Genomic DNA, 21,479 nt, shown 5'->3' with positions numbered 1-21,479 from the left:
TAAGAACCGGGTTTGATTCCTCTCTCCTCCATATGAAGCCTGCTGAGTCACAATTCTCTCATAGGTCTCTCAGCCCCATGGTCTCTCAGCCACAAGGCGCCTGTTGTGGGGAGAGGAAGGGAATGTGATTGTAAGCTGCTTTGAGACTCCTTAAGGTAGAGAAAAGTGATGTTTAAAACCTACTACTACTCTTCTTGTTGTTCTACAGCATTAAACTAAACTTATCTGATATTGCTTTATCAGCTGCCAACTCAACAAACAGCACAGAAAACTAAAATGGGCATTAGCCTCAGAATCCTCAGGAAACTATCCTCAATGGGCACATACTAGCTGTGTGTGTCATTTGCCATCACAGTGCTTAAAACTCATGGTGACCCAATGAATTAATGACCCCCAAAATATTTTATAATTAACAGCCTTGCTCAGGTCTTGCAAACTGAAAGCTGTGGCTTCCTTGATTGAGTCAATCCATCTCACATTAGGTCTTCCTCTTTTTCTCCTGCCTTCAAATTTTCCTAGTGTTATTGTCTTTTCCAGTGACCTTTCTCATAATGTGACTAAGTTATGATAGCCTCAGGTTAGTCATTTTAGCTTCTAGGGAGAGTTCAGGCTTGAGTGGATTTAGAACCTGCAAGGTATCACCTGTCTTGAATATTTCTAGGTTGCCACCATGTAAGAGGAACTGCATGTGCATAATTAAATTAACTAACTTACTGAGTCCAAGCAGAAATGCATAAACAGCTGTTTGTGGCCATGTCTTGCTCCATCATGTCCATTTGCACACAGTTTGCTAGAAAGATTGTTAGGTTTATCTTCTTATCTTTAAGTCTCAGTCAATGGAACACAAGTGTTCAGATCCTCACTGCCAGCCTTCTCCTGCCTCTATGGCTAATCTTCCAGTTTTGCAGAACTATGTTGGTAATTGAAATATACTCCTTCAAAGCAGAATTCTGAATGGCCAGCATATGAGTCTTGAAGAGTAAACAGAATAAGTTCCAGCAATGTTTCCAAAGCCCTGCAAAAAACCCTACAGTTCCTCTGGGAAGGGAAGCTCCAATCTTGTTGTAGACTTTTACTGCCACATAAATGGCTTTAAACAGTGAATCCCACACTCTAACAATTCCTTTTGGGGACAGATTTTTTTATTTGTCTCAGCTGATGCAAGAACACCATGCCTTGTGGACAAAACTATTCAGAAGAAATCTATGGTAGGGCCAGAAACATCTGTTCAGTAACCCAAAGTAACACCACAACCTGCTCCTGCATCTGTACCCTCTTACAAGCTGCTGGATTGCTCTTTTTGTATCATGTAAATGGCCTTTGTCTCCCTAAATTTATGTGGGAAAGTGTGCATGCACAGGAAAACTTATACCCAGAATTAAACTTTGTTGGTCTTAAAGGTGCCATTGGGTTCAGATTTTGTTCTATTGTTTCAGACCAACATGGCAACCCACCTGAATCTATCCCTAAATGTGTACCTGTTTTTTACTGTAATGCCCAAAGGACTGTACTCTGCAGATTACAATTATAAAAACTGGATAGGCAAGCAATACTGCTTTAAAAGTGTATGTTTCTAGCACCTACATCCTGAGAGAAGCCAGTTAAATGCTTCATTAGTATTTCAAAAAGGAAGATAAAGATCCAGCAGAAGTCAGTAAAAAAAATGATTCACATTTATTCTGTGAACTAGCTACAGGAGGAGGAAATCAGTCCATTTCCAGCTGAAAGGTTCAACAGTACCTTTCCAGAACTCAGCCTTCCGCACAAACCCTTTCCACAGTACAGGCCACAAAAATATGTACCATTATTTCACTTTTTGGGATAAGCAGTTCTGAAAGTCTCAGACAACAGATGTAGCGCACAGAGAACATGGTTAGGATTACCACCATTTGTTTTTCTATGTCCTTCACAGCAACAAACTATGCAGATGTTTAACAGGAAAACCTTCCATTTCCTATACTGACATGCCAGACAGTCCTTACCTGTTAAATTTCTGCTACCCATGCACTCTTAAAGACAAGGGGAGCCATGCCAGGCAAAAACTGAACTCACTATCACTAGTAGTTGTATTTTTAAACCTTGCTCAATAGAAGTTGTATGGTGATTTTTGCACCAGATGCTGCAGGAAGCAACTAGGATCCACATAGACATGTACAGACAAGAAGAGGTATGCACAATGCAGCAACTGCACATTCTTTAACTCCCTTCAGCAAATTAACAGACCATTCTTGAAAGCTACATCGAGTCCTTGCCCATATTTAAGACATTAAAATAATCCAAATTATTATCCACACTGTGCTCTTCACTTACTGAATAAGAAGGCTTGTTCTTCAATAAAATGCTAATATATTTTAATTGTTACCAATGCTGGGACCATCTTGTCCAATATGCTTTTAAGGACAAGCTGATCAACACAATCTTTTTACTACATATCTGAGCTTTCTACAGTAATTTGTTCACAGGTGATCTTCTGAATACCATAAAATGCAATAAGGTCGCCATACCCCAGTTCAATTCACATTAAGGTTTTACAGGGTACAGCTATTTGCAACCTAATTTTAAGACAAAATACATAGAAGAATGCTTCTATGTGTGAGACCTTCATCATGAGAAAATGGTGTGGTTGGCCTTAAGTGCCATGTACGTAATTATTACCTTTCAAAGCAGGTTCTTTGCACTGTGTAGCACTTGACCTTAAGGGGGAAGGAGGCAAGGTAACTGCTTGGCTTTCCCACACTATCCAAAATCCTGGTTGAAAAATATACAGGTGGAACAGGTAAAAGCCAGAAACAAAAGTGGGAAGAACAACCAGGAGTTCCTTCTTGGTGGACAGAGAATTCTGGTAGAACAAGGAATGACAAACACATCTCATGGGGACAAAAATGTGAGGACAAAAGCCTCAGAAGAAAAGATCATTACTTTAAAAGCGATTTTAGAACTTCCCTTGTTTCTTATTTTAAGTTGGAAATATTTTCTGATTTTTAAAAGAAATATATACATGTTTTGAACAGAGAGGATACAAGATACTTTCCTTTGTCAGGAACCAAATAGGTTAATCAATTTAGTTGTCTTCCATAATCATGATTAAAGATTTTGGCAATTATTCTTTTTTCTAGTCTCCTCCATTTTCAGAAGGCTAGCTTAAATGATCACTTTATGGCAATAAGCTTTACCATACCCTTTGGACATCTTTAGGGTCTCTATGGATAAGTACAGAGCTCCAAGTTTTTCACAAGTGATGCAAGTCCAATTTCTTCCCGATTTTACAACTTACGAGATACACTTCTATAATGGTGAACAGAATGCTGGTTTGGACAACTGCCGTAATTCCCTTTGTATCATGTATGATGTAGAAAAGGCAGCACTTATACACAGCTAATCGCCATCTTATAATTGAAGTAGTAATAGATTATAAATCTATAACTACAATTAATTTTTACAACTTACTACTTTTACTATTTAGGCAATACAATATAATGATAACTGTGCATAGAAAAATCCAGGTGGGCAGCTGTGTTGGTCTGAAGCAATAGAACAAAGTAGGAGTCCAGTAGCACCTTTAAGACCAACCAAGTTTTATTCAGACTGCAAGCTTTCATATGCATGCATACTTCATTAGACAATGGAATGGGCAGTGAGCAGAACTACATATAACTGGCGGGCTGTGGTTATGAATGCAAGGTGGTACAAAGTGCATAGAAACGTTAGGCTATCATTAACTGTGTGGACTATCTATAAAGAAACTAAACTCCTGGGAATTTTGATGGATTATTACAGCTTCTATCAGTGTTTGTTGGTTTTTCAGTGGGTATTTTGGGGGCACTAGTATATATTGAGATATTTGACACCTGTGAATCCCTACCCACTTTGGTGTAGTGGTTAAGTGCGTGGACTCTTATCTGGGAGAACCGGGTTTGATTCCCCACTCCTCCACTTGCACCTGCTGGAATGGCCTTGGGTTAGCCATAGCTCTGGCAGAGGTTGTCCTTGAAAGGGCAGCTGCTGTGAGAGCCCTCTCAGCCCCACCCACCTCACAGGGTGTCTGTTGTGGGGGGAGAAGATAAAGGAGATTGTAAGCCGCTCTGAGTCTCTGATTCAGAGAGAAGGGCGGGGTATAAATCTGCAATTCTTCTTCTTCTTCTACCCTTTAAGATAATTTTTGAAGTCTTTATGGAAACTTCTACATTTCAGATAGTAATAGATTTCAATTTGTCTGGTCAAAATTTTACTATGTATCTATTTTGGGGAATGTAATTGTATTGCAATAAAATTTAAAAACAAAAACACAGCTCTCCACAGATGTAGAAAAGGCAACACTTAAACATAGCTGTTTATTTATTGTTTCATTTATACAAAAAGCCAAAATAGAACAGGATTCCCCTTTTCTACATCCTTGCATTGGTTGCCATACACATGGCTGTATTTGATTGGGAACCAAAGATTTGCTATAGCTGTAAGTTCCTGGCCCCTTGTGTGAAACTGATCTGGGAACTGGAGGCAGAGGGTATGCAATATAATTGGCTTCAACAAATCAACGCGGCCTGCAGCTGGCCTCTGTGGCCAACTTGCAGACCAAGTTTCTTTAGTGCTCAAAGCTGGAAATTGAAATATGTTTGACTTGAAGGTAAGCTTCTGAATAGGCCTTCACTGTAGAAATATTACATCTGCTTTTACCCCACCTGAATTCAAATTGTTTGCTGCCTTCCTGTTGAATGAAAGCCATTCTGTCATTTCAGCATGTGTATTCCCAGCATTGCAGCTGCAATCTATCAATATATTGTTCATATAATATTACTTAGCCAGAACAAGCTCAATGGTATCATCAGATACAAGAATTTTGGCTCTCAATAAATACAGATCAAGTTGTCTGAAAGATTAGGTTTCTAGAAGTTGAATGGATTTTGTCATCAATACCACCTTGGGAGTTAAGGGAAAGTATTCTTGGCTGTACACCCAGTCTTTTTTTTCCATTCCTAGCTGCATCTAGCACAAAGAGCTTAGCTTTCATGTATATACAGAAATGCAACAAAGTGATACTCATATTGCAGCTGCAGCATTCTTTCACTGAAGCCCCAGGTTCTCTTTGGGAACCACAGAGTTATAACAAACCATTCAATATGTTTAATGATCTCCATCGCTCTCTAGTAGCTATTTGAAAAACTATGTTAAATTAGTGGATCCTGCAGAAGTTGCCAATGTATGGATTGCTCAAGCTGCTCTAAAATAACATGTGTTATTGCATTGATTTCAAAGGTTTCTAGAGAACGTTCCTCGAACATTCAAGGCAGTTTACAATAACTATCAGAACATTTCAATTCACAGATCAGTTTGACAGTATCAGCATTACTGTGACCTTCCCATAACACAGTATGAGTATTAAATCTCTTAATGAAAACATCAACAAATTGACATGTGTCACTTCTGTAACAGTGTGAATACAATGCAATAGCGGCTAGGCTATTGTTAGGGCTCCAGAAGTGGGAGCACATACGGCCAGGGCTGCGTGGGCTGCACTGGCTGCCAGTTGCATACCGGGTTCGGTACAAAGTGCTGGTTATTACCTTTAAAGCCCTATATGGTCGAGGGCCTGCCTACCTGAGGGACCATCTCTCCCCATACGAACCCCAGAGAGCACCGAGGTCAGTGGGAAAGAACCAGCTGAATATCCCTGGGCTGAGGGAGGCCAAATTGAATAACACAAGGGAACGGGCCTTCTCTATCGCAGCTCCACACCTGTGGAATCAACTTCCGGGCGAAGTGCGGGCCCTACGGAGTCTTGACCAATTCTGCAGGGCCTGCAAGACTACTCTTTTTAAGATGGCCCTCGCTGAATGCTGAGCAAATGATAGTTTCGCTGCTGTTGTATTCTGCCATCAATTTATTAAAAACCTGTAATTTAGCACGATAACTGTTAATTTTAATTGGAATGTCGATTTAAATGATGGTTTTATAATGTAGTATTTATTGAATTATAAGATTGTATTGTATTGAACTAATATGTTGTGAGCCTCCCTGAGCCTGCTTCGGCGGGGAGGGTGGGATATAAATAAAAAGTATTATTATTATTATTATTATTATTATTATTATCTCTAAACCAGAATTAAGTGTTTGAAATAGGGTTGCCAAGTCCAATTCAAGAAATATCTGGGGACTTTGGGGGTGGAGCCAGGAACAAGGGTGTGACAAGCATAATTGAACTCCAAAGGAGTTCTGGCCATCACATTTAAAGGGACAGCACACCTTTTTAAATGCCGTTCTTCCATAGGAAATAATGAAGGATAGGGGCACCATCTTTTGGGGCTCATAGAATTGGACACCCTGGTCCAATCATTTTGAAACTTGGGGGGTATTTTGGGGAGAGGCACTAGATGCTATACTAAAAATTTGGTGCCTCTACCTCAAAACATAGCCCCCCCCGAGCTTCCAATACCCGTGGATCAATTCCCCATTACTCCCTATGGGAATCATTCTCCATAGGGAATAATAGAGTGCCCAGTAGACATTTCCCTCCCCCCTTTCTAAAGTTGGGGGAGGGCCTCCCTCTCTCTCACACACACAAATACTTACTGGGTCTTGTTCCTGCAGAACTTTACTTGATCTGAAAACGAAAGCAAAACAAAGGGAGGGGCTGTTCTCCGAAGCCCTTCCTGTTTCCTGCTTCCTGCTCAGCTTTAAAGGCACATATTTTAAAAACAGACCTGCAGGTGCTCTAAAACTACATGGTGATTGTGGGGGGCAAAGCTTCCCCGCCGGCCAGCTGGCTGGGGGTGGGGAGAAACCTGTAAAAACGAGGGATCCCCCGCTGGGGCCTGGGGATTGGGAAGCCTAGTTTGGAAACCTAAGCATACAAACCAAACACAGAACAAATTTGTTGTACTTGGTCTTGACTATGGCTCAGTGGAGAAAAGAAGACTGTACTTAGCATATTCTAAGGCAAGGTATCCCAACATGGAGCTCATGATGAGCACCATGGTGCTCACCAGTATTTCTCTGACACCCACCAAACTTTTCAAAAAGTAAGTGGGGCTTTTTAAAAGGCTGGGCTTATTATTCTCCTGAGATTCTTTTTGCAAAGTGAGGAAGAAAATACTGTGTTTGAATCTGCCTCCCATGGCAGCCATTTTGGGTAGCACCATGCCTTTCTAAGGAGGGCTCTCTCAAAGCCATTAAATAATTATGATTTTGAGAAAAATGTTAATAGCAAGAAGCTTTCCCTAAAAAATTTACTTTAATTAATTCTCTGTACCTGTTTTCATTGTGGAAAATGTGAAGCACATACCCACACCAGAGACATTAGGAAGGTGTCTGAAGAACTGAATCAACTTGAAGTGACTAGAAGTGAGGTTCTACAACTAGTAAGGTAAAGGTATCCCCTGTACAAACACCAGTCGTTTCTGACTCTGGGGTAATGCTGTATCACGTTTTCACTGCTTTTTTAATAGGGTAGTTTGCCGTTATCTTCCCCAGTCATCTACACTTTACCCCCAGCAAGGCGGGTACTCATTTTACCAACCTTGGAAGGATGGAAGGTTGAATCAGCCTTGAGCCAGCTATCAATCCAGCTTCCACTGGGATCGAACTCAGGTCGTGAGCAGAGTTTGAACTGCAATACTGCAACTTACCGCTCTGTGCCACTGGGCTCCTTCTAGAGCTAGTAGGCAAACTGAAAATAAGTCTGGATGGTATACACCAAAGGTCCTTAAGCAGCTAAAATATGAAACAGCTGATCTAGTAGTATGTCTAACTGGTCACTACAAATCAGCCTGTATACCAGAGGACAGACAAGTAGCAAACATTACAGCAGTTTTTAAAAAGGGGTCCAGGGGGATATTGAAATTTATAGCCAATTAGGCTAATAACTGTCCCAAGTAAATGAGTAGAATTGGTAGACACTATTATTAAAGATAGAATTATTAAGCACAAAAAACTTTTGAAAAAGGTCAACTCAGTGTTCAGCAGTAGTACAAAAAAAAGATAAAAACACCATGCTGGAGATTACTGGGAAAGGAACTGAAAATAAAATGGTCAATATTATAACACAGCTTTTGGGGGGCAGGAATGCACAGGAACACAGTTCCGGCTGGCTTGGTGTCAGGGAGTGTAGCCTAATACACAAAAAAGTTCCTGCTGGGCTTTTTCTACAATCCCCCCCCCCCCCAATGATTAATGCCCCTGTATAAATCAATGGTGAGGTCTTATTTGGAGTACTGTGTGCAGGCTTTTTTTCTGGAAAAAGAAGTACTGGAACTTTCAAGAAGGGAATAACGGAGAAAAACATTTTTTGAGAATTTTGTTTCCACAAAGAGGTTCCAGATCTCTGTTCTACTGCATTCCCCCAGAAAAAAAGCCTTGGGTCACAGAATCTTTAAAAGAATGTTGTGCAGCTGGGGGAGGGGGGATACAGAAAAGGGCAACCAAGATGACTGAGGGACTGGAGACCCTTCCTATGAAGAAAAAGCTAGAGTCTGGAACTTTTCAGTTTAGAAACAAAGATGAGTTCTAGAGAAGAGAAAGGATCCAGAACACCTAAAAGGCTAACAAAACTTGTGGCAGGGTATGAGCTTTCATGAGTTACTGCTTACTTCTGTAGATTCTTCTTCAGATTCTTGCCCTTTTCTACTGCTACAGACAGACTAACATTGGCTACTCATCTTGAGTAGCCACGTCGCTCTCAATCCCTCAGTTTGGAGGAAAATTCCACCTCCTAGGCTGTTCTTTCATTTTCTTGTTAGTCTGAAGAAGTTGGTTGAAATACAGCAGATGATTATATTCAGCAATGTGAGTAAATTGCCTCAGTGAGGTCACAAAAGTCTGTGCTTGCTAACTATGTTTATTTTGGCTGCTTTGTGAAAGTGTGCGTGTTCACTTTCATTTAGCGGAAGTTTAGATGCTGGGGGCTGAGGAAATAAAGACTGTATTCAGTGGAACTGCACTGCTGTATTTTTTATTTATTTTAGGGAATGGGAATCTCCTGGCTCCACCTCCAAAGTCCCCAGATATTTTCTGAGTTGGACCTTGCAACCCTAGGGAATCTCCATATTCAGAGGTAGCAAACCTCTGAATACTATTATCAGGAGGCAACTGAATACTATTATCAGGAGATGAAGGCCTAGGCCTTTAGGATCTGTTATTGGCCCTCCAAAGCAACTACTTGGGTACTGTGTGAAACATATTTCTGGACTACATGATCTAATCCAGCAGGGTTTAAGATTTTTATGTACTTTTACAAAAGGTATAATTAGCAGAAGACATAAAGTTAACCATATAAGCAAAGTTACTAGTGTGAGGTTTCTGGGGGTTTTTTAAATTTCAAAAACACAGTAATTCAGAATCAAACAGTGCATTTTTAAGGCTTACACTTTCAGTGCTAAATGCTTTGTAGCTGACAAGTTTGTAATACAATTGTTACCAAAACCAGCCATTTACACCATGTTCAGTTGCTACCAAATGACAAACCACGTTCCAGACCCTAGAAGTAACTTCTATAGCATAGTGGCAAGGAAAACCTTCTAATGGACACAGCAGATGTTATCAGTCCCTTTACCATTGCTGTCGCTGTTATACCACTCAATCTGGCATCTGAATGGATCTGGTTAGTTAGCATGATCAAGCTTTGCACTGAAGCTGACAGCAGCAGGGAGTAAACATTTGTGGTGCACTGAGATGCCAAAAGGAAGCAACGATATTGTGCATGAGTGGCCCAAAGAAGCACACACAGCTTGCATGATAAAAATCACACAAATATTGATGCTGTGAAGATACTGGCTTGGACTCTTCCCACAGTGTGGACAGAAATAAGTCTTTGCTCAGAGGTCTGAGGAATGCATTTTTATAATAGTCATTTCCTTATGCCAGAATAATTACAAATGAGGAAAGTAAAATTAAAGTATTTCTACTTTGTGAATGCTTATTTCTATTTCCTGTAATTCAATTGTGTTTAACTAAGAAACAGGGGTGCCAAACTCATTTGTTAAGAGGACCAGATCTGACATAAATGAGAACTTGCAGGGCCGGGCCATGTGTGTCATAAAATGTAATGCCAGGTAGCGGAGATATAAACTTTATAACGGACACAAACACAAAGTGTTTTTTTAAAAAAAAAAATCTTAAAATAAAACATGCTTAAAAGATTAGTACTCTTGTTTATTTAACAGTTTCTGATAACTGACACCACTTGCTCTGAAATACTGAATCAAAATCTGGAGACAATGTCTGTGCTGCAGCAATCTTGAGAATGTTCAGGTGTATATCTGTAAATTGCAAACCGATTTACTGCCATTCACTGCAGAAATCTCATAGTCAACACTTTGGAGCCTGACCCAGGGGAAAACATGAAATGACTGGGCATTGCAAGCTTTTTACATAAGTTGCTTCATGTGCTGGTCTATCAATGGAGAAAATGGAGGCTTTGCTCTGTAGCTCCTGTGCGATTGAGCAAGCCTGGCAAAACAAGCTGTGATGAAGAAGGAAGCAAGAGAGAGAAGGAAGCAGAGAACAGTGAGTTGCTCACGGGCCTGATTGGAACTCCCCAGGGGTCTGATCTGGCCCGCAGGCCACACGTTTGACACCCCTACATTACAATTTCAAAAAGTATATGTAGGCTATCTAACTGCAGTACCACTTAGCAGCTTGGTCCATAAACTTCATAAGTCAAGTTGCTTTTCCATTGGTTCTCCTGCTGACTCAACATAATTATAATTCTTTAAAACACACAAAACCTAGATGAATTAACAGCAACAATCAAACAATTGCTTTAATGTTTCACATTTGAACTAGGGTTGCAAACCTCCAGGTGGGACCAGGATATCTTCCACTTTTACATCTGATCTCCAGCTGGCACAGATCAGCTCCCATGGAGAAAATGGCTGCTTTAAAGGGTGAACCCTATGGCATTGTATCATGCTGAGGCCCCTCCCCTCCCCAAACCCTGCCCTCTCCTGGATCCACCTCCAAAGTCTCCAGGTATTTTCCAACACAGACCTGGCAATCCTAATTTCAACTACTGCTTACACTGGAAGGCATTTTAGTCACAGAGAACTCTGGCAGTTGTGAACAGCTTTACATTACATATGTAGTACCATAAATATTCAGAGGGGGCTTTACAGTAAAAGTAGCAAAAAAGAAATTATACAGTTTGAATGTATGGACAGAACAAAAGGAGGAAGATATGAGATGACAGCAACCAAATGTGGCATAATTTTTCCCGAATTTTAGTTGGAAATGAAAGAGCTTAAATGGATTAATTGAAAAGGTGATCTTTAAGAAAAGTATGAAGAAAAGTTCCAGACTTAAGCAGGAACAAAAAAGAATTGATAGAAACTAACCAGAGACCCTTGGAGAGCTCAGAGAGACAGAACTGGAGGTAATGATATATTGGGAAACAGTTTGCCTCCCTCAGTCTTCTATAGGGTTCCCAAATCCCCCGCTAGGCCTGGAGACCCCCGATTTGGAGCCTCTTCCCCCCGCTGGCCATAAAAGGGAAAGCGGGGGGGAGGGGGAGAACGGCAGCCCTTCCCACCCAGCCCCGATCGCAGCAGCCAGAGCTCTTCCGTTTTCTCAGGCTGCTTCCCGCCCCCAGTCAGCTGGCCGGTGAAGGGAGGGGAGCCCAGCCACGCCCCCAAAGGACCATGTGCCTTTGCACCTCCAGAGGTGAGTGAGTTCTGCCGGCTTCCTATTCCATGCCATAAAGTGCCCAGCTGATGTGCCTGTGTTGCTGTGAGAAGCTGGCAGCAACTCATGAGTACAGAGTCCCCTGCATCAGATTTGCCAGAAACGGGGGTGGGGGGAGAGGGGTGGAGAGGGAAACGTCTTCTCATAGGGTATAATGGGGAATTGATCTGGAGGTTTCGGGGGCTCTGGGGGAGCTGTTTTTTGAGGTAGAGGCACCAAATTTTCAATATAGTATCTAGTGCCTCTCCCCAAAGTATCCCCCAAATTTCAAAACGATTGGACCAGGGGGTCCAATTCTATGAGCCCCAAAAGAAGGTGCCCTTATCCATTATTTCCTATGGAAGGAAGACATTTAAAAAGGTGTGCTGTCCCTTTAAATGTGATGGCCAGAACTCTCTTGGAGTTCAATTATGCTTGTCACACTCTTGTTCCTGGCTCCGCCCCAATGTCTCCTGGCTCCACCCCCAAAGTCTCCTGGCTCCACCCCCAAAGTCCCCAGATATTTCTTGAATTGGACTTGGCAACCCTAGTCTTCTATGGTTATTTTCAAGAAATGGAAGTGAGGAACACCCAGTTCACCCTACCCCACAAAATACAGTCAGGATGTCAACACAGTGGAACTGGTGTGGGAGTCTGTGAGAGAGAGTTATCCATTCTTTGACAGAAAAAAAAAATGCACAGACCTTTACAAAGATAAATGAAGACCTCAACCAGGAGTGGAATCTTTGCATGCAACTACCACCCACATAAATCAAGTCACGCTAAATGAAATGCCCAAATTTGAATGTGACAATTCTCAAGTACTAAACAAATGGTATGCAAGATCTTACTTCGACTGGAATACCAGCCACGCAATTCAATCCAGTTATACCACCACAGTTATCTCTTGATAAAACATTTGATAATTAACACAAGCACAGATAAGCCATATGGTAACTATTCTTGCCTCCCAATCATAATTACCATGGGCTTAAAAAAGAAAATCCTGCTTACATTCCATTCTTTTATTTGTACTTCAATTTTTTTTAAAAAACCAAACACCTGAAGCGCTTCCTGCTTCAGTGCTGCCTGTTTTGACCTCTGGAGCTGCAATGGGTACTGTTTATTAGGAAAAGCTAACACATGCCTAACTAAGGCAGGGCTCCCTGTGCTGGGAACTGCTCCCAGCCAAGAAGGCACAAGATGACATGTCAAACTGAGCTAGTATGATATCCCTGCTGGCAGCCTGAAGTGGTTAAACCCCATCCTCCACCATCACAGGCCTGCCCAGGGCATTGCAGCCAATAAGCTACACACACACAGGCTGCTGAAATTGCCCTCAGTTATTTTTTCTTTTTTCTTTTCTTTTCTTTGCTGCTTTGGACATTAGCTACATTTAAGAGATTTAATAGCTACATGTAATCGCCATTTATACACACACACAATTATGAATGGGCTCAGGGCTTTTTAATAGAAAAAACCCAGCAGGAACTCATTTGCATATTAGGCCACACCCCCTGATACCAAGCCAGCCAGAAATGCATTCCTGCTTAAAAAAAAAAGTCTTGCGTGGGGCAGTTGGGAATATTATGCAGTGTGGCTGGGACCCACCCATATTATAGCCTACCTTCAAAATGCAAACATTTATGGACTGCATCTCTAAATACATTAAACAACTGGTTTTCAGTATTTTCATTTAACTTGCTGTAGCCAAGGGGATGGGGGAATCCAAAGTCTTAAATCCTTCACTTACCTGAGTTTTTTTTTAATGCCATGGTTTATTCATTACTCAATCACATATTGTTCTTTCCAAATCTGCGATTACCTTACTTCCTGCAGCAAGGCATTTTCAGAAACAAGATAGCTATTGTATCTCTAGGCTGTACCAGCAAACAAGTACAAACACCACCTCATGGGTCATGATTCAAGTCTTGTTTGCCCAAGCTTTCTTTAAATGGTGAAAGGAATTTTACTACTTTATACTTCAGTGAGAGTCTGAAAGCCAAGATCTTTGTCTAAGTGACAGCGGAAGGAGCACATGACAACAAAACTGTTCTGTATGGATTGTCTCTTGTCATTGTACTGCCAGCAATCCTTAGCCTTCTCCTATCTGGTGCAGGGGCTACAGTGTCCAACTCTAACGGAAACAGTCAGTGTCTCTGAAACCTAGGTAGTTTCCATTGCTCTGTATGTTCTATGCACTACGCCATTCCAGTTTTGTAATACAGTTTTGTTCCACTGTTGATTGCACTGCTTTTAACTGTTTTTAATTTACCTTGAGTCTCAGTGAGGAAAGGTGGGCTATAAATGAAGTTAAATAAATAAAAAACACTAGAACTGAAATGATCTATGTTTAAATTCCTGCACTCCCATGAAGTTTTGCCAGCTATGATCTCTCAGTGTACCACCGCAGGGTGTGGTTGTGAGGATTAAATGACAGAAATAACCATATATACTACTTTGAGCTGATTAAAGGAGAGATAAAGCAAAAAAACCCCCCGCAAAATGTAATATTCACCCCACCCGAAGAAAAATCACTACGAGCCCAAGCATTAACTCTTTGAGACAATTACAGGCCCAGAAGTCTGCCCTGCATGCCATGATGCAACAGTATTAAAAACAGGTTCAAGAAGTGTAAAGAACTGTTGATCAACTCTGTGTGCATGTGTGTGTATGTGGACTGTGTGGGAGCTAGCACAGTCCACTTGCAAGGAAAGTGGTTTTACCTTATCCGCACAAAAAGCTATGTAAAGTAAATCTGAAGAAAATTAATTCCTGACTCTATCTTATTTGTTCCATACCATGCCTTCGTTTAACTTGTGACACATCATAGTTTGGATTAACATAGTTTGGCTTGTAGGAAGGCTTCAAGACTCCAGTTCTGATACAATATCTGCAATAGCAACCCTTGCAACCACAACAGACCGGGCTTTTTTTCTAGGGTAATGCAGTGCAACTGAGTTCCAGAACCTCTTTGTGGAAACAAATGGAGGGCAGCACCTCTTTTCCCAGAAAAATAGCCCTGACAAGACATATTTATGTGTAAAAGAAAAATCACTATTGGGGTACTAGGTCACATGATTTGGACCATGGATTTTGAGTACTTGCTAGTAGCAAACATTTTGCAATACATAATGATGTATTAGCAATCAAATTCCAGCACTTTACAGTTAGAACTGAGTGACATGCAAATTAGTAGGATTTAGCTCTGGAATTTCTTAATTGATATAATGTGTGTGTGTGTTTCAGTATCCTGAAGTGGCTAGCACTTGCTGAGGTAAATGCTGAGGCTAGCCCCTGTTTAACTACCCCTTTGCATTGCATTTATACAATTCACAACAGGTGATCTCTTATCAGTACAATGTGTTCTGTTAATGATGAATAACCAGAAATTTCACCTAGGGGGGTGGACTGTGACCAGATCTATGTGTTTGGGCCTGAGGGGGGCTGGGAGCATTGTGGGCAGGCTTCCAGTGTTTGCCAGGGGTCTCTCCCAAGCACCTCTGGAGTAACTATTGGGGACCCCTGTCAAAACTTTGGGGATGTCTGCCTTTCTGTCCTACAGAACCTGCCTTTGGAGACTTGGGAGGAGCTATGAGCGTGGGGGGGGGGCCGCTTGCTTTGTTTCCAGTTTTTGGCTGGGAGGGTCTGCCCAGATGAAGTTTCCCTGTGAGTTTGGTGTCGCTGGCTTGTTCCTGAGCCATTCCATTGACTTCTGTAACTGCAGCTGTCTTTTCCAGAGACAGAGCTAAGGAGATTTTTTTTTTTGGGGGGGGGGTCTTTAACTGGCACCCCAGAAATGTAATCCACACCCTAATTTGGAGAGATTGTAGACGAGGCTCCCCGGCCATTTGGTGTGTGTAGTTTGCTGGAGGTCCTTTCTATACACTTTTGAACCTAAGCCTGACATTTTCCCCAAAAGCACTTCTTTGGAGGACAATAACTCAGACACACACACACACCCTAAATCAAATGTGCATATAACTTGGAGGGCATGTAGAGGAGCATTGGGGGAGACCATCAATGATTTTGATGTTTCTAGCTTGCACAGGGTCAATTCTCTACACTCCTAAACTTCCTGGACCTATCATTTTCTCAGAAAGCACTTTCCTGCTTTGGGGAGCCATAACTCAGACCCCATAAATTCAATCCTCATCAAACTTGGTGGAGTCAGCAGGAGATCTCCTGTGAGTTCGGTGACCCAGGTGTGTGTGTGTTCTACTATGTCTTGAAGCTCACCAACTGAGCCAGTTCATTTGGCACCAAAAAGTTTGCTCTGGCACACCATGAACCATCACAAACCACATTTTCCCAGTTCCTGCCCATCACTATGTGTGTACAACCACCCACCAGTTTCCATCTGACAGAATAGTCCATGGAAATCATGTGGATGGATGAGAGACTGCTAGTGAAGAAAACATGGGGACACAAAGGCCCTTTGTTACAGAGAAGGCCCCGTGGCGCAGAGTGGTAAAGCAGCAGTACTGTAGTCTGAACTTCTCTGCTCAGGACCTGAGTTCAATTCTGGCAGAAGCTGGGTTCAGGTAGCCGGCCCAAGGTTGACTTGCTGGGGGGAAAGCGTAAAAGTCTGGGGAAGGCAATGGCAAAGCATCCCGTAAAAAGTCTGCTGTGAAAGCAATGTCACCTCAGAATCGGAAACGACTGGTGCTTGCACAAGAGACTTTTTCTTTCCTTACAGAGAAGGAAGCCGCACTAAAATCAGTTGGATTTGCTCCCAAAGACCTTCAGACTTCACTGGAAACATAATTTAGCAAGGCCACTCAGTCAGAACAGTCATCATCCGACAGTTCTGAAAAAGGAAAGCATTCCCGCACTTCCACCCACCTAGGCAAGGCAGCTCCATCCCAGCAAGCCTCTCAGGCCGCTCCCTTTTCCTCCACCAGTTCTCTTGCATGCCACCACCTATCCCTTTGCAGAACAACCGGTCCTTTCCACGGAAACGCTGAAGCACAGCCCTGAAGGAAACGCAAAGGCAGAACAAGTGCACGCAAAGACAAGCCTCTTGTTTCCAGCGTCCCTTCTTTATGTCAACGCATTTTGCTTATAAATGCAGCCTCTCTTTATTAAGTATTACAACGAGTCCATTAGCACAATTTGCCTCGCTTAGCAAAAGCGGTCTTGCGAAAGCACGGGGAGAAGGCACCGCAAAATGAAAAAAATCGTTCCGCACATGAACAACATCCAGAGGCAGTGGCACCGCACCGGAGGAACTGGCCACCGTGGGAAGCGCCGTTTTCAAGGCCCTTTCGTGCTGCTTTAATACAGCCGAACTAACTTCTAAGAGATCAAATGGCATAACCAGCAGGTGTTCCGAAGAGCTCCTGCAAAGCTTTCCCACTTCTTCCGTGTTTCTTCCCGGCAGGTCAACAGCAGAGAACCTTCTTGGGCAAACGCATAACAGAATGCACAAACAAGCGAGCAAAAAAAAACCGGGGTTGGGTCCACTTTCATTCAATATAGTACTTTGAAAAAGAAAAAGAAAGAAACCCTTCGATGAAGGACCAGCACAAGCAGGTACCTGAGCCTGACTTTTCCTATATGTTGACACGAAGGGGGTGGAGAGGATTGCAAGGCAAGCAAAGAAAAGCGCTGCTTCTTTAATCGACGGGTCTCACGCAGCTCGCTGCCAGTTATTGAATCGCAGTTATGCAGGACACAAAACCACCAACGAACCGGCTCCAAAAAATGAAAATCTAAACGGAGACACTTTCCAATTTCGGTCTCTCCACACCGACTAACCTACGACATTCAAAGGCCGAAACGAACCCCGCTTGCTCTGACTTCACGGGCCTTTTCCTCTCAGAAGCGCCCCTTCGCCCGGCGGCGGGGAGCGGCCAACGGGGCTCTTTGGGCAGCGGCTCGGGCGCCTGCAGCCCAGTGCGCCTTTGACCGGCGGCGGCGGCGGCGAGCAGTAGAGCTACAAGCAGCTGTCCTGTCCACCCCTTGCTGCCCAGCAGCCCCCCGCCGCAGCAACGCGAAGCGAACAAACGCCTTGTTGAGCGTCACTCACTCGGCGATGGCGATTTTTGTTCTTCATTGTATAGAAGACTAAAAAACCCCCAACCCTGTTATACTCCCCCGCCCGCCCCCGGTACAACCAAGTTTTGCTCGACGTGGTTTTCTCGCTCCCTGCTAAGAGGCAGCGTTGCAAAAGCAAGAGTGGCCAACTCGCGGCAGGTCTGCTGCTTTCTTCTTTGCAGCCAGGCTCCCCGGCGCACACTTACTTCTCGTCCACATGCAGGCTGGGTGAGCATTTGATAGCGAGCCATGTTTTCCAGTGGATGTGGCGGACCTTGTAAACCTGTCCGAAGCCACCGGAGCCGATCTTCTCCCAGCTGACGAACTCACTGGAATCAAAGGTTTTCAGCAGCCCCATGGCCCACGGGGAGCTACCCTCCTTTTCCATGGGGCCCCCTGCCTGACCCCCAGGGTGACAGGTTTGCCGGCCGAGCCGCTGCTGAACTGCCGAAGCGCTTCTCTCCCTTCTCCGCTGCTGCTCTGTCTGGGCCTAGGTGACTCAAGGTGTAGTCATTCGCCAGCCCATTACATCACTTCCTGGCTACACTTCTCTCCGCTCGATTGTGAGTGTAATCCGAGCCTCTCCCCTATCAGAAAGGGAAAGGTGTTGCAACACCAGCCGGTTTCCATTAAAGAAGCTTTTCCCAAGAAAAGAGAGAGGAGCTAGTGTGGCATGCATGATGATCCCCTTATTTCCTAGAGAAGTTTGATTCTTCTCCTCACAAAATGTCAAGAAACTGGTTCCAGGGAGGTAGTTTGCTGCAGCCAAGGGTCTTTTAGCACCTTAACGCTATCTACTGTGGTGGCAGCAGCTGCTTTTGGCAGTCAGAACTCACCTGGTCAGCAGCAGGAGGAAGGAAACCCCTAATCAAATGACACTGACACCACTGAACAGATTCTAACAAGGAAATAAATTTAGTCCTGATATAAGGACTTCATGTTTTCTTTTTCCTCTGTTCTCTATTTTGAAAGGGGCTGTTTCTTCTAGGATTTACTAACATAAACAACAAGAATGCCCATTGAGTAAAAAGGGATATACCTGAAGGCCCATGCTATATACTGGGAATCAGGAATGCCGACTGACTTGCATGGGCTCCATTGAAAAACATTACAGGACAGGAAAATGGTAATGAAAATGCTAAACCGATTTTGAGAAACCTGCTCTGGGCATGGAATGACAAGTCCCCAGAGTGGACTGATGACCCCTAGCTCAAGATAAACTGTCTCTGGGACAGGAATGACAGCTATAAAGTGGAATGATGGTCCCTGGGGTGGGAATCAGTGCTCTGGTACTGGAATGGCAACCCCCACAGTGAAATGACAGTCCTTGAGAGTAGCGTAAGTGTTCTGAAATTGGAATAACAGTCATGGGTCCCTGGGCCTGGATAAATGCTCTGCAACAGAAATGACAGCCCCTAGAATGGAACAGATGTCCCAGGGAATGGCATATTTGTTCTGGGATCAGAAAGACAGCTACCAGAGTGAAAAGGCAATCCCTAAGAGTGGCATAAGAATTCTGGTACTAGAAGGACAGCTCACAGAGTGGAATATTGGTCCTTGGGAGAGTCATGAGTATTTGGGGAACTGAATGTCAGTGTTAACAATGGAAAAATGGTCTCTGGGACCTGTAAAATCACCTAGGACTGAAAGGAAAGCCCCCAATTTACAGTCCCTGGGACTAGCCACCAGTGTGGAATGACAGTCCCTGGGAGTAGCATAAGTGTTCTGGTACTGGAACAATGGCCACCAGAGTAGAATGATGGCCCAAGGAACAATATAAACAGCTCTAGGTCTGGAATGACAGCCCCCCCAAATTAAATGATGGTCACTGGGCCCAGATAAAATGCTATGGGATTGAAATGACAGTCTCCAAAATGAAATAAGGATCCCTGGTAATAGCACACTTATTATGGAACTAAAAATGACAGCCACCAAAATGGAAGGATAGCCCCTATGAGTGGCATAAATATTCTGTAATTGGAAGTACAGTGGCCCCTAGGCACAGATGAACTACTGAAATGACAGTCCCTGGAATAGAAGCACAGCCCCTGGGTGTAGCATAAGTGTTCTTGGACTGGAATGACAATCCCCAGATGGAAGGATGGCCCTTGGGACCATATGAAGAAACACGATGGCTCCTGGGAGCATATAAACTGCTCTGGGACTGTAATGACAGCCCTGGAGTGGAATGATCAGTCTGGAACTGGAATGATAGCTCCGAGAATGGAAGGTTGGTCCCTGAGCCCAGATAAACTGCTCTAGAAATAAAATGAACAGCCCCCAGAATTGAGTGACAGTCCATGGAAGTGGTATACTGGTTCTGGGACTGGAAAGACAACCACCATAGTGGAAGGATAGTCCCTATGAGTGACATAGTATTCTGGAGCAAGAATGAAAGGACCAACACTGGAATGACAGTTCCTGGACATCACATAAATGGACAGAGCATAAGTAGTATGGGAATGACGGCTCCACAATGGAATGAGAATTCCTGAGCCCTAACAAAATGCTCTGGGACAGAAACCACTGCCCCCAGAATGGAATGACAGCCTCTGGGACTAGCAGAAGAATTTTGGGACTGGAACGACAGCCCTTCAGAGTGGAATGACAGTCCTTGTGAGTAGCATGTGTGTTCTGGGACTGAAATAACTGCTTTCTTACTAGAATCACAGGCTCTGGGACTGGAATAAGTGCTCTGGACTCCAATGATAGCCTCTAGAATGGAATGACATTCCTGGGGAGCACATAAACTGATCTGAGACTTGAATTACAGTCCTCAGAATGGAAAGTTGCTTTCTGGGGACAACATAAGTGTTTTGTTACTGGAATAACCACTACCAGGCTGGAAGCATAATCACAAAGGGTGGCAGAGTTGCTGAAGTGCTAGAAGGGCAGCCCCTAATGTGAGCAGATGATCATTCAGAATATGATAATTATTCTGGGGCAGGAGTGATAGCCACCTGAGTGGAATGATGGTCTCTGGCAAAGACATAAGCATTTTTGGACTAGAGTGGCAGAAGTATTCTGGGACTAGAGTGACAGCCCTGAAAATGGAATGATGGCTCCTGGGAATGTGGTAAGTGCTCTGGGACTGGAATGGCAGCCCCCAGGGTGGAATGACAATGCATGGGAGTGGCATAAGTGTTCTGGGATTGTAATGACAGCCCACGGAGAGGAATGATGTTCCCTGGGACCAGATAATCTGATACTGGACTGGGATGCAGGACAGCAAGTTTGGTGATTGAGGAGGACCCAGAGGACCAGGGAGGGTCCAGTACTGCTGAGGTGCCTGCCAGTGCTAAGAATGTACTCATGCCTGCCAAGGATGTACCAGTGGCACCAGAAGCAACACTGCCAAACCTGCTAGGCCTCTGCTGGGCAGGACTCAAACCTGGACCTGTAGCTGCTCAGGACCCTCTCCTGCTCCACAGGAATGCTAACTGTAGAAGGCCCGGGCAGGAATGCAGTCCTGACTGGCTTGGCATCAGGGGGAAGTGGCCTAATATGCAAATGAGTTCCTGCTTGGCCTTTTCTACAAAAAAGCCCTGTGTGAAACAATGGTGACATCAGGAGTGTGGCCTAATATGCAAATAAGTTCCTGCTGGACTTTTTCTTTTAAAAAAGAAAAAGCATAGGACAACTGGAGTGACAGCTCCCAGAGTGGAAGTATTGTCCCTAAGATTTGCATAAGTGTTTTGGGGCTGGAAAGATAAACCCCAGAGTAGACTGAGGATCCCTGGAAGTAGCATAAGTATTCTAAGAATCATAGAATCATAGAGTTGGAAGGGACT

The 21,479-nt window shown here is 43.5% G+C and overlaps 1 protein-coding gene across 1 annotated transcript in view; it reads right to left on the bottom strand.

The window, feature by feature from the left end:
• RIPK4 (receptor interacting serine/threonine kinase 4) overlaps positions 1-18,108 on the bottom strand; it is a 43,734-nt gene extending 25,626 nt beyond the window's left edge. The window contains exon 1 of the mRNA XM_060234226.1: positions 17,895-18,108. Coding sequence (XP_060090209.1) covers positions 17,895-18,076 — 182 coding nt within the window. The 5' untranslated portion in view covers positions 18,077-18,108. The remainder of the gene's footprint in view (positions 1-17,894) is intronic.
• Between the last annotated feature and the right edge of the window lie 3,371 nt (positions 18,109-21,479).

This window comes from Heteronotia binoei, chromosome 3 (assembly GCF_032191835.1).
Source record: "Heteronotia binoei isolate CCM8104 ecotype False Entrance Well chromosome 3, APGP_CSIRO_Hbin_v1, whole genome shotgun sequence".
NCBI lineage: Eukaryota > Metazoa > Chordata > Lepidosauria > Squamata > Gekkonidae > Heteronotia > Heteronotia binoei.
The sequence above is the reverse complement of the archived record's forward strand: the minus strand, read 5'-3'. Positions and strand labels throughout refer to the sequence as shown.